Source organism: Octopus bimaculoides, chromosome 2, assembly GCF_046866305.1.
Source record: "Octopus bimaculoides isolate indiv1 chromosome 2, ASM4686630v1, whole genome shotgun sequence".
NCBI lineage: Eukaryota > Metazoa > Mollusca > Cephalopoda > Octopoda > Octopodidae > Octopus > Octopus bimaculoides.
In genome coordinates this window covers 84,980,828-84,993,935 of record NC_142929.1, presented here as the reverse complement: position 1 = coordinate 84,993,935, position 13,108 = coordinate 84,980,828, and the positions used below count along the sequence as shown (strand labels likewise).

At 38.8% G+C, this 13,108-nt stretch overlaps 1 protein-coding gene across 1 annotated transcript in view; it reads left to right on the top strand.

Moving 5' to 3' along the window:
- LOC106872534 (cdc42-interacting protein 4 homolog) overlaps positions 1–13,108 on the top strand; it is a 298,471-nt gene that overhangs the window by 79,979 nt on the left and 205,384 nt on the right. The window contains exon 3 of the mRNA XM_052965856.2: positions 3,916–4,063. Within this exon, the coding sequence (XP_052821816.1) occupies positions 3,938–4,063 (126 nt within the window). The 5' untranslated portion in view covers positions 3,916–3,937. The remainder of the gene's footprint in view (positions 1–3,915; positions 4,064–13,108) is intronic.

Below are 13,108 nucleotides of genomic sequence, written 5' to 3'. Positions count from 1 at the left end.
AATATTTTTCTATATAATTTCTGTACATCACCTCCAAACCTTCCAATATATATAAAGGTTATGAAGGGTATTGGAGTCAGCCAAACCCTAAAGATACAGGCAATACCAAATAAGTGCTGTATACCGACTAGTTATACCCCTGTCGTTGTAGCAACATGAGTGGGGAATATAACATAAGTTGTGTATTAGCGTGTGTATGTATAAAGAAAGAAAAAGATAAAGAGACCAATGGCAAAGTTAGAATTATATTTATGTATAAAGCCTTACAGCTGTTTCAGGGAAAATCCAATGTATCCCTTCATCGGAGACTGTAATAGTAGAAGAATGGATTATTACATCTATAAGAGGAGATTTGTAGTAAGAGGAGATATAATAATCCATTCTTCTACTATTACTGTCTCCGATGAAGGGATACATTGGATTTTCCCTGAGACAGCTGTAAGACTTTATACATAAATATAATTCTAACTTTGCCATTGGTCTCTTTATCTTTTTCTTTCTTTATATATATATATATATATATATATATATATATATATATATATATCTTATATATTAAAAGGCAAGTTGTCTCTGTGTGTATGTTGTGTGAACTACTTCTACTCTTACAATTTTCAACCAAATTTTACACATGCCTTACTTAAATCTGGTTTAGATTTTTTTGACATCAAATCATTACAACGTTGGCTATCTCCTATGTGTTTTTCTTTTTTGTCTTCTTTATAAGCATCTCTTGTTTAAACTCAACTGACAAACAGTTTTACTTTCAGCTTAATAAATGGTGGAATAAATTATTATTTCAACCTGGAAACCCTCAGTAGCTGTTTGCAAGAATTGTGGTTTTTAATTTAGGATTATATATATAGATGAATTTAACATAGAAGTAGGGATCTACCAGGGCTCAATTCTCAGGGTTCAGTCCCTTATTATTTATCATAGTCCTCCAGGTCATAACAGGAATTCAAAACAGGATGCCTGTGGGAACTACTATATGTTGATGACCTTGCTCTTTTTGCAGTATCTGTAGTAGAATTGGAGAAGAAATTCCAGGTATGAAAACAAAACCTGAAATTAAAGGACTTAAAAGTTAACCTAGCTAAGACAAAACTTGTCTAGCAAAAAAAGCAGATAGGAATATCTAGCCATCAGGAAAAATGCCCCAGCTCAATATATAGAAAAAGAGTTGGAAGTAATTCCATTCACTGCCCCCCAGTGTAAGCTATGAACACATAAGAGGTGCAGCAGAATCATAGGTAGATTAACAGGATAAAGCTGTCTTCATATGTGACAGATGTGCAGGAACAATAAGCAATAAGTACACGCACGGGAATTATACTCACTCAAATGCTCATGAGGCAGGCTCCCTTGAGGTTGTGGATAGTTTCTGTTACCTATGTGACCAAATTAGCAATGGTGGAAGATGTTCTGAAATATTGTTTCTTGAATAAGAATAAGATGGAGAAAGTTCAGAGAGCTACTACCTCTGTTAGCAAGAAAAGGACTCTCTCTCAGAATGAAAGGTAGATTTTATGATGTTTATGTACGAACAGCTATACTCCACAGTTGTGAGACCTGGGCTCTGAATGCAGAGGACATGCATTGGATGTGCATGTATGACAAAGTGCAAATGTGTTGAGAGAAAGGTTTGGCAAAAGAGAAATCAGACGCAGCATGCAAGAAAGAAAACTAGATTGGTTTGGCCATGTGATGTGTATGAATGGAAACAGCTGTATAACGAAGTGCCAGTCACTGATAGTGGATGGCACCTGTGGAGGAGGGAGACCCACAGGAAGACTTGGGATGAAGTGGTAAGGACTGATCTCCTCTGTGAGACCCAACATTCTGATGTTAGTCCTCACAGAGGAGATGACAATGGACCGAGATGTTTGGCAATACGAGGTTCTTGAGAAGACCCAGTGAATCATCAGTGGAACAGTTTTAGAAGCACAGTGGGTTCAACCCACACTTTGCAAGAAAACTTTTCACACACTCTGCCCCAACAAATCAAACTATATCTCTTCTCTTCTTCATATTTCCTCCTTTCATGCACTATGCCTATCTCTTGCTCCCCAATCCTTTCCTCACTGCTCTGCTCACTGTATCATTGCTATCCTGTATCATTGTTTTAACAGGATAGCAATGATACAGTGAGCAGAGCAGTGAGGAAAGGATTGGGGAGCAAGAGTGCATGAAAGGAGGAAGTATGAAGAAGAGAAGAGATATAGTTTGATTTGTTGGGGCAGAGTGTGTGAAAAATTTCCTTGTAATGTGTGGGTTGAACCCCCTCACTCCTTGCATTCATGTGAAGTCTCTACTCCTTACTCATGCATCTTGGCAATACCTTACCATTTATATTCTGACCCTGTATCTTGAGGGCCTGCCCTTGCACTTTGCCACCACTATCTCTCCCTGGCTCTTCTCTACCATCCCATTCATATTCTGATCCCTATTCTTTCTGAACATGCCCTGGTACTTCCCCACCATCTCTCTCTTGCTCTCTACCATGTTCCCTCTTTCTCTTGCTCTTTTCCACTCTCTTTCTCTCTTCCCCTATTCCTCTAACTGGTTATGTATCCCCTCTACAGCAATACAGTTATTACTGGCCTCAATCTTGATCATTCGCTCTCTCTCTCTCTCTCTCTCTCTCTCTCTCTCTCCCTCTCCCTCTCTCTCCCCCTCTCCAGCAAGACACCTGTTTCTGTCACACTCTAACTTTTCATCATCTGGTGCAAGATTACATCCCCTCTCAAGGGATTGTTGTCTTGCAAGTTACTTGGTGACCCTGTCAGTGCTGGTGCCACATAAAAAGTACTCAGTCCACTCTGTTGAGTGGTTGGTGTTAGGAAGGACATCCAGTCATAAAAGCCAAAGCAGTGAAGCATGGTACAGTCTTCTGCCTAGCTAGCTCCTCTCAAACCATTCAACCCATGCCAGCCCTGGAAAGCAGACATTAAATGATGATGATGACCATCATCATCATCATCATTTAGCATCTGTTGTCCATGCTGATAAACTGAGGGGCTGCACCAGACTCCAGTCTGATTTGGCATGGTTGCTATATGTGTGTGAGTGTGAATGATTTATATGTTTGTATACATATATTTATGAGTATGTGAGTCTTTGTGTTTATGCTTGTCCCTCACTACTGCCTTACAATCAAAGTTAGTTTGTTTACTTTCCCATAACTTAATGGTTAGGCACAAGAGCCCAATAGATTAAGTACCAGACTTAAATAAGTACCAGGGTCAACCTAAAACCTTTCAAAGCAGTGCCCTAGTATGACTGCAGTCCAAAGGCTGAAACAAGTAAAAGAGTAAAAGTACAGTGCGTGCACGCATACACGCACGTGCACACACACACACACACACACACACACACACACACACACACACACACACACACACACACACACACACACACACACACACACACACAAGTTGACAGAGCTGCCAACTTTATCCATATGCATACATTGTTCTTGTAATTGGAATCTCCTCTGTAAACAACCTGTAGCCGTCAGCGAATGCCTGACAGCCTGCATCCCTCCTTCATCAAGAACTTGAATGACAGCATGTTGCTACTGCCTGGAACCCATTATTTGTATGCAATGAATAACAGGTAGGAGAGTTGTAAGTTACTACAGAGGAAGTGTGACTTTACCATTTGAAATTCAACAACTATATCAGTTAATATAAAAGTTATATTTGTTTGCATTACTTTTAGCACAACTCTTGTGTATGTATACATATGTACATAAGTGTGTGTGTGTATCTATATATATATATATATATATTCTATGGTAAGATTCAATATATATAAATATATATATATATATATATATATATATATATATATATATATATATATATAATTTCAGGTTATCATTTTCTAAATGAATTTTTTTCCTTTTTGTAGGTTCACTTCTACAAAAGCATTTATGGATATACTGCGTGAGCTCTTTGACCTAGCAGGCCAGCATGAGATAATTGCAGAAAACACACAAATACAGATAATCAAAGAAATACAGCAACTTGTTGTAGAATTGAAACAAGAACGGAAAAAGGTTAATATTAGATAACGCTTTTCTTATTGTTTTAATTACTCATCCAGTCCTTTATTAGTATACAAAAAAAAAAATCAAGTCTGTACACACAATACTGCAAAAGTTATAATAATTTTAAAACAGTAGGTGCTCATGGTTTTGACCCCTCAAAAAAAAAAAAAAGCAATATTGCTGTATTGTGTGTACAGACTTGATTTTTTTTGTATACTAATAAAGGACTGGATGAGTAATATTTTGATATAATGCAATATGTTCTGCATGCATGTTTGACATTGAGAAACAAAAAATACAAATGTGTTGACATATTTTTATTATACCTTGATTATGGTGTACTCTACTTTGCAATCCATCAGACTGCGGTATCTCTGGATAGAGTACTACATCAAACTTTCTGTACATGTAGTGGGTCTGGTGGTTCTTCTTTGTCTTTGTCTTTGAACAAACAGCTGAATCTGGGCAAGAAAGCCTGCTAGATTTCAGGCATATGGGACAAATAATAAGGTGGTAATCTGTTAATACCAGCGTTTCTGGGGAAGGGGCTTCTGAGTTCCTACTTCTCCAGTGAAGTGCACCTGACTGGTAGCCTTCCTGTAGAGAATGCACAATTTTCAGCCTGAACTTTTCAGCATTGACCCAGTGAGCTGACTTGGCTTTCCAAATGTTGAGGACAGTGCAGAAACATCTTTCAAAAAGATAAAAGAAAACTTCCTTCAACCACTTGGTACATCTGTGCTGCACCATGTAATACGTCATCTACTTGTCCACTTTGTCTATCCGCCACCATTTGCTGAGAGTAGGACTGCACAGCACAAAGTTTGTACACAATCCTGGTATGATCTTCATGATGCTTTGATCAAACTTACTTTTTAAAGGTCTTAGCAGAGTGGGCAGTTTTCAGAAGATTCACAGGCCTTTTGTTATACATGGAAATGTATGAAATGTGTCCATTTCTTTTTGTTATAGAGAGCTCATCTGCTTGGTGTCTTGTTTTGATTTCATTAGGCATGCCCTGGTGGTTTACATGTGTGCTGTATGCTCCTGTTCTGTGTTGAGCTAGGTCCTGAGATTTTGCAGGCAATGCAAAAAACTCATCCATGAAAGTGATATGTCCCTTATTTTGCACATTCTTTGTGCAACACCAACACTTGGTGACTAGGACAAGAAGTGACCCAAGTACTGCTGCCAATCATAGATGTAGCCAATTTTTGCGTCAGCTAGCCTCCAAGAATTTCAGGCCCCACTTGGTTGGTTTTACTGGCATTTATATTTGTAGCCCTGTTCTTCCTTTGAAAGGAATCATACTTTCATCCACTGGAAGTACCTTTTCAGGATAAAAATCTTTCTGTTAAGGTGATAGAAGCTTTTCTGAAAGCAGTCAGATTTTATGTACCCTATCATGCACAGGGTAATTCCTTGGTTTTGCTTTGGAGTTGTCCGAAAGATGGAAGACGGACAGGATTCTCAGGAACCTGTCTCTTGCTAGGATGTGTTTGAAGCCTGGCATCTCAATAAAGTCACCAGTAGACCAGTGTAAATCAAATGTTCAACATTTTGTTAACCCAATCAGAAGCAAAATTTCAACAAATGTCCTCATTTCGTCAAAAGTGGTGTCTTCCACATGTTGATAAACAAGTAGGTGCCTTCACCTACTTGTTTATATATATTCTTCACCTGACTAGGATATATATTTGTCTCATTGAAAAACAAAGTTATGATTTCTTCATTAAGGAAGAAATGAAAAAGTTGCTCCTCAGAAATGCCATCAGGTACCTCCTTGGGGCCAGTAATTTCCTGAAAAATCAACCAACTGTGGGTGATAGTATCCATTTGGTACATCATACTCGCTATCACTTTAAACACAGTCACCATCCTCAGCATCATGTACAGCCATTTCACCATCAGTATCTGCTTGAGTGAATCCTTTAAAATTATTGTCTGAGTCCAAATCAAAGAAGTGGCCTTTTTTGTCCAGAAAAAAATCCAAAAAATTATGATATACTTTATAACAAGTGAATAAACAATGAAAATGGTGTTGGAAAATGGAAGTTTAGAATTGTTCTGAATTGAAAGGAGGCTGTTTCCAGTTTAAAGTACTGGAAATAAACTTAGCAAAGTGTTTATTTGCTCCCCTCTCAAGCCAATACAAGGTGCCTGCAGCTACAAGGGAGAAAACTCATGGGCAACACATTGCAACAAGTGTGAAGGTTTATAGTACCATTTTCATGAAAAAATCTTGTATATCGTTATCATTGTTTTATGTCTGCTGGCATGGGATGGTAGGGTTACCACAGTTTTAGTTCGCTCTTTCGAGTTATTGCCTTTGTAGAGGATTTCGGGTGGAGTGGGGTGACCATGTCTCATTCGTATGTTGAATTTGGCAGTGATTTCTACTACTGGATCCCCTTCGTATCTCTCCCCAACCACTTTACAGAATTTACTGATTGCATTTTATCATGGTACTATCACAAGAGAGATTATATCCTCAGCAAGACAACAATATTGGTTCTTTCAATCCTGCCTGATCTCCACTTGTTTGCCAACCATTTTACTATGTCAACTAGGTGCATTTTGTCACAGCACCAAGACTAGTACTGTTGCCTTGAACTCTGCAAATCAAAAAATGTCCACATTGTTTACATTGTCTCAGTTTGTGCAATAATTAGAAAAATAATAAGTGCAACTTTTTCTTTTTATTTCATTTTTATATAAAGTAGTGTGAAAATATGAATAGAACTAGGGTATTTTGTCTTGTGAAATTTTCATTCAATGTTTATCATTATTTAAAGTTAACAATAAATATACTTTTGAATTGAATAATGTATTGATTAGCATATATTGTGGATTGATTACTAGCTAGCACACATTTTGGTGCTTTAGAAGTTAGATTTAATATTTTTATTTGGGGCACTAAATCTGGCCCTTTATTTGCTGGTGTATCCATTCATGCACTGAAATTTAGGATCTCATTACAATGTTGATTCCCAAAATGGCATCTGTTTTGTCCTATTAGTTCTAATTAATTAATAGTGATGTTAATGTCATCAACGCATTGCATGTTATTAGAATAACCACTTTTTACTAAATCTGTTTCTAAATTTTAGCAAAGAAACATTAAAGGCATTTGACAAAGATAGTTCCTGCTTTGGCTACTTGTGCAATAAATTCTTTGGACCAAGTACAAAAAAAAAAAAATCACAAGGCAGGGTTTTTCTTAAAGTTCCCAGATAAAAGAGCTTCTCAAAATTCTTATTTTCATAGAGTCAGTGGACAACAGTAAGCCCTGTGCATGGTCTTTGTTTGTTTTTTCAGAAACTTCCTCTTCTGAATGCTCTCCAATTTTAATAAGTTTGGCTGTGATATGAGCATCATAGTCAATTAATTAACATGAAATTCTTAGGTAGCTCTCCAAAAAAGGTTAATGGATTTAAATGAAATATTTTATCAGGATATAAAAACAATGGAAGAAAAGGTGCCAGGGAAGATGGGATATACATTTTATTGCAAATTACATTTGGAGTATTCAGCTGTAAATCGCTCTCTCTCTAAATGGTGCTATAAAGGAGGTTACTTATGTGTTTAATAACACTTCATTTTATAGGTTTTATACTTAAATTAGAATTCTATTGCTGTGCACAATTTTTTTTTTGTACTAAAATAAACTGATTTAGCAATGTGGCTTTGTTTAATTGTGTGTGATCTGTTAATGCATGTTATTTTTGTATCAAAACACCCAACCATTAATTGAGTAGGGTTGATAGGTTGAAACTGATGCCATTTTTGAAATCAGCACCCTAAATATAATGAAAACTGACTTTAACTTTTAAGGTACCTAAATTTAAGTTGCTGCTAAGGTCCCTAATTTCAGCTTACAACTTGATAGACCAGCATATAAATCAAAATTATCAGAGCAAAATTGATGGTATATTTTCAAATATCTAAGGGTTCGTGCTAGGTAAAAGCACCACTGATGCCATATTTCTAGTAAGACAGCTGCAGGAGAAATACCTAGCCAAGGATAAACCTCTGTACCTGGCTTTCATTGACATGGAGAAAGCCTTTGACAGGGTCCCCCGATCCCTTATCTGGTGGTCAATGAGGAAACTTGGGATAGAGGAATGGTTAGTGAGAGCTGTGCGAGCCATGTACAGAGATGCTGTCAGTAAGGTGAGGGTTGGAAATGAGTACAGTAATGAATTCCAGGTAGAAGTGGGGGTCCACCAAGGTTCCGTCCTCAGCCCCCCTCCTATTTATCATAGTCCTCCAGGCGATCACAGAGGAATTCAAGACAGGTTGCCCCTGGGAGCTCCTCTATGCTGATGACCTTGCACTAATTGCTGAGTCACTATCAGAACTAGAGGAGAGGTTTCAGGTGTGGAACCAAGGACTAAAATCGAAGGGCTTTGGAGTCAACCTAGCTAAAACCAAAATCCTAATAAGTAGGAAGGTAGATAAAACACAAACCCCTTCAGGTAGATGGCCCTGCTCAGTATGTAGAAAAGGAGTAGGTAGTAACTCTATACGATGTACCCAGTGCAAGCTATGGACACATAAGAGGTGCAGCAATATCAAAGGCAGGTTAACTAGGAAGTTAGTTTTTGTATGTGGCAGATGTTCAGGAGCAATAAACACTGTAAACAAACAGGAAACAACTTCTGTCTCATTCCAAGGAGAAAAACTAGAGATAGTTGATAGCTTCCGCTATCTGGATGACCAAGTTAATAGTGGGGGTGGGTGTGCTGAAAGTGTAGCTGCTAGAATAAGAATAGCCTGGGCAAAGTTCAGAGAGCTCTTACCTCTGCTGGCGACAAAGGGACTCTCACTCAGAGTAAAAGGCAGACTGTATGACGCATGTGTATGAACAGCCATGCTACATGGCAGTGAAACATGGGCTGTGACTGCTGAGGACATGCATAAGCTCGCAAGGAATGAAGCCAGTATGCTCCGCTGGATGTGTAATTTCAGTGTGCATACCCGACAGAGTGTAAGTATCTTGAGAGAAAAGCTGAACATAAGAAGCATCAGTTGTGGTGTGCAAGAGAAACGATTGCGCTGGTATGGACATGTGGTGAGAATGGACGAGGATAGCTGCGTGAAAAAGTGCCACACCCTAACAGTTGATGGAACCCGTGGAAGAGGTAGGCCCAGGAAGACCTGGGCTGAGGTGGTGAGGCAAGACCTTCGAACATTGGGCCTCACCGAGGCGATGACTTCTGACCGAGACCTTTGGAAATGTGCTGTGCGTGAGAAGACTTGGCAAGACAAGTGAAACCTAAATCCAAGGCCTCTGCCAGGGGTGTAGCTAGCCCAGTTATGCGTACCTTTCCTACATTGGACACTAAACTCCGCTTGTTAAGACTTGTTTAGGCAAGTGAAATCGAACTAAATTCGACGACTGGCACCCGTGCCAACATCGTCTCCTTCATTGGACACGAAACTCAGCTTGCGAAGACTTATTGGGGCAAGCGAAAGCGAAATCAGGATAGCACCTGTGCCCAGCATCGCCTTTCTGGCACTTGTGCCTGTGACATGTATAAGGATTTTCGAGCGAGATCGTTGCCAGTGCCCCTGGACTGCTTCTTGTGCGGGTGGTACATAAATTACACCATTTTGAGCGTGGCCGTTGCCAGTACCGCCTGACTGGCCTTCGTAGGATTTTCGAGCGAGATCGTTGCCAGTGCCCCTGGACTGGCTCTTGTGCGGGTGTCACAAAATACACCATTTTGAGCGTGGCCGTTGCCAGTACCGCCTGACTGGCCTTTGTATGGTTGACACGTAAAAGCACCCACTACACTCTCTGAGTGGTTGGCGTTAGGAAGGGCATCCAGCTGTCGAAACTCTGCCAAATCAGATTGGAGCCTGGTGTTGCCATCCGGTTTCACCAGTCTTCAGTCAAATCGTCCAACCCATGCTAGCATGGAAAGCGGACGTTAAATGATGATGATGATGACGATGATGATGATGATCCAACTTTCAGATATTGAGAAAATTTTTGAGGATAGTATTTTACAGAAATGCACAAAATATGCTTGAAATACAAACAGAGATTATTAGATGCTTGAAATTCAAACAGAGATAATTAGAAAGTTTGCCTAAATACTATATAAGTGTATTTCCTGAACATATTCCATTAGCTAACTAGGTATCTGTATTGTTGAAAATATTTAAATGTCATTTCTACTGTACTTTTTCTTGGAGAGCATACAAAAAGAAACATTTTGATACTTCATTTGTGAAATTTAGATGAATATTTTAGGAAATATGACAATCTAAATGGTCAACAAATTGGTCAAAATTTTGCCTAATTTGCCTAAATGAATAAGTAGCTATATTTGTGATGTCATATCTTTGAAAGTGAGGTGATACTCATCTTCAAATTACACAAATTAATAGTGACCACGGTATAGTAGTTGTCTATTTTTTTCCTTGGCAATATTTTAAATATTTATGTAAAGCCTATTTTGTTGCATGTAACAAATGATCAATTTTGCAGTGTTTTCTGGCTTAGCTAAATCCAAAACTACAAACCACAGGAACTTGAATCTTGACTCATTTGTAGTAGGTATGGAGGAAAATAAATCCTGAGATTTTGGAACATGAAATTTTAATAGAGAGTTATAGCTTCTGTGGATTTGACTAATGTAGCCTAACTTCCATTGCTTCCCATTGCTCTCTATATACTGCACAGCAACATCTGCGGGTTTAATGTTTGGATTATTGATATCATCCCCCACCTTGATCACAGCAACTTCTGGTGCAGTTGGTGGATTACAGATTCTCTCATGTTACCCAGCAGGAATAAGCCGTTTGTCATGACTTATAATAATATCACCGGTAGAACATTTTCCTAATGCAGAGTATTCCTTAGTTATATTAATAGCTTGTTTAAAACTTTTGATATATGGATTGTGCATATGCAGTGCTCCCTGCAAGTCTAGCAGGATGTTCTCATTAAGGTCATTGTCAGCTCCTCTGAATGACAACCTGTTTCTCATCCCATTTTCAGTGTCATCAAAATGTAGCTATGCATAAACTGGTTTCCTGTTTACTGCTGGTAGGAGACTTCTTATGCAGTGGTAAAACTTTCTTTGAATCTTGAAAGTAGGCATAAAAGTGCTACCACCCTGTGGTCCAACTGGTGGATTATCCAGTCCAAGTGAAGCCATAAGCCAGTAAATTATTGCAGTCACGAATTTTGTTCAGAAACAGTTGACCGCATAGATTAACATCATAGTATTTAACTATTAATTTTGGAGGCTTTTTATAGTGAAACTTTGCCACTGCTAATTTTTCCTTTGCCACAGCAGAAGGTAGTTTTCTCAGCACTCCAAAAGTAAGCTTTGCACGCAGGGCATGTTCTGTTAAAAATGTTTCCACAGTAGTGCAACATAAGGCTTGGGTTTCATTCTTTCTCATGAAAATCTGCCATAGCCATTCTCTCAGTGTCAGTGCCTGGTTTCTTTGCTTGTCACTGCTGAATTTGTGGCAGCAACATGTTTTCCCTGGAGTCCTGTTTCCCCCAGTTGATCAGTATTTGTCCGTGCTTCTGTTTCTCGTGGTATTTCCATTACACAGTTTTTCTGTGTTCTTAGCCAATTTGCATTCCTCCATGATTCTGAATCTTCTGATCTTTCCATCACATGGGTTTCCTGTCTCCTTAACCGATCTGCATTTCTCTGTGCCTTTGTTTCTTCTGGTGTTTCCATTGCACAGATTTCTTGCACTCTCCTTCACTTTATTTCAAGACACTGAGAAGAGCTAGGTCCTTGTCTGTTTTCTTCAATTAGCATCTGTTGTCTTTGCTCAGCAAACTTTTGTGAATGGGGAATTTTTTCCAGGACAGGATGTTGCCCTTTCTTTTTCTGGGCATGGTGTATAGTTGAAAGCGTGAATATTTATGACAATTATACAGTGAAAGTTTTGAGACGATTCAGCTAATTTTTCTTTGAATGGGAAGTTTTCATGGTATTAATTGTAAATATTTATCCAGGATATTTATTTTCAATTACATGACTCTTGCTAAACACTATTTTAAAGTGCAATTTTTATGTGAATTGCTCTAAACGAATTTGACCATAAAAATGTCAGAAATTTAGTATTTTTTAAGGTAACAGTAAAATTAGTCAAACATATTTTCATGCAGTTGAATGTGTAAATTTTCCAAAATTTTCAAACTTTTTAGGTCTGCTATTTCAGACAACAGTACATTCAATAACATATACACGCAATGACATAAACAGACATAAGAATAACTCTGACGACATGAAAATAGGTCTGACAAATTTTATTAATATCTTAAAAAATACTAAATTTCCAACATTTTTATGGTCAAATTCATTTAGAACAATTCAATAACATAAAAATCGCACTTTAAGATAGTCTTTAGTGAGTATGGTGTAATTGTAGAGAATGAAGTAAGAGAAGTGGTAAATATGTGTGAGAGAGAGAGTTATGAGAGGTAACATTGTGTGAGAGAATGAGTTCAGTACATAATATATATATATATATCATCATTATCATCATCATCGTTTAACGTCTGCTCTCCATGCTAGCATGGGTTGGACGATTTGACTGAGGACTGGTGAGCCAGACGGCTACACCAGGCTCCAATCTGACTTAGCAGAGTTTCTACGGCTGGATGCCCTTCCTAACGCCAACCACTCCGAGAGTGTAGTGGGTGCTTTTATGTGCCACTGGTACGAAGGCCAGTCAGGTGGTACTGGCAACAGCCACGCTCAAAATGGTGTATTTTACATGCCACCTGCACAGGAGCTAGTCCAGTGGCACTGGCAACGACCTCGCTCGAATGTCTTTTCATGTGCTACCAGCATAAGTACCGGGAAGGCGACGCTGGTAACTATCACGCGCAAATGGTGCTATTTACGTGCCACTGGCAAGAAAGCCAGCCAGCTGCTCTGGCAACGATCACGCTCGGACGGTGCTCTTAGCGCTCCACTGGTACAGGTGCTCTTAGCGCTCCACTGGTACAGGTGCCATCACAATTTCGCTTTCACTTGCCCCAACAGGTCTTTGCAAGCCGAGTTCGGT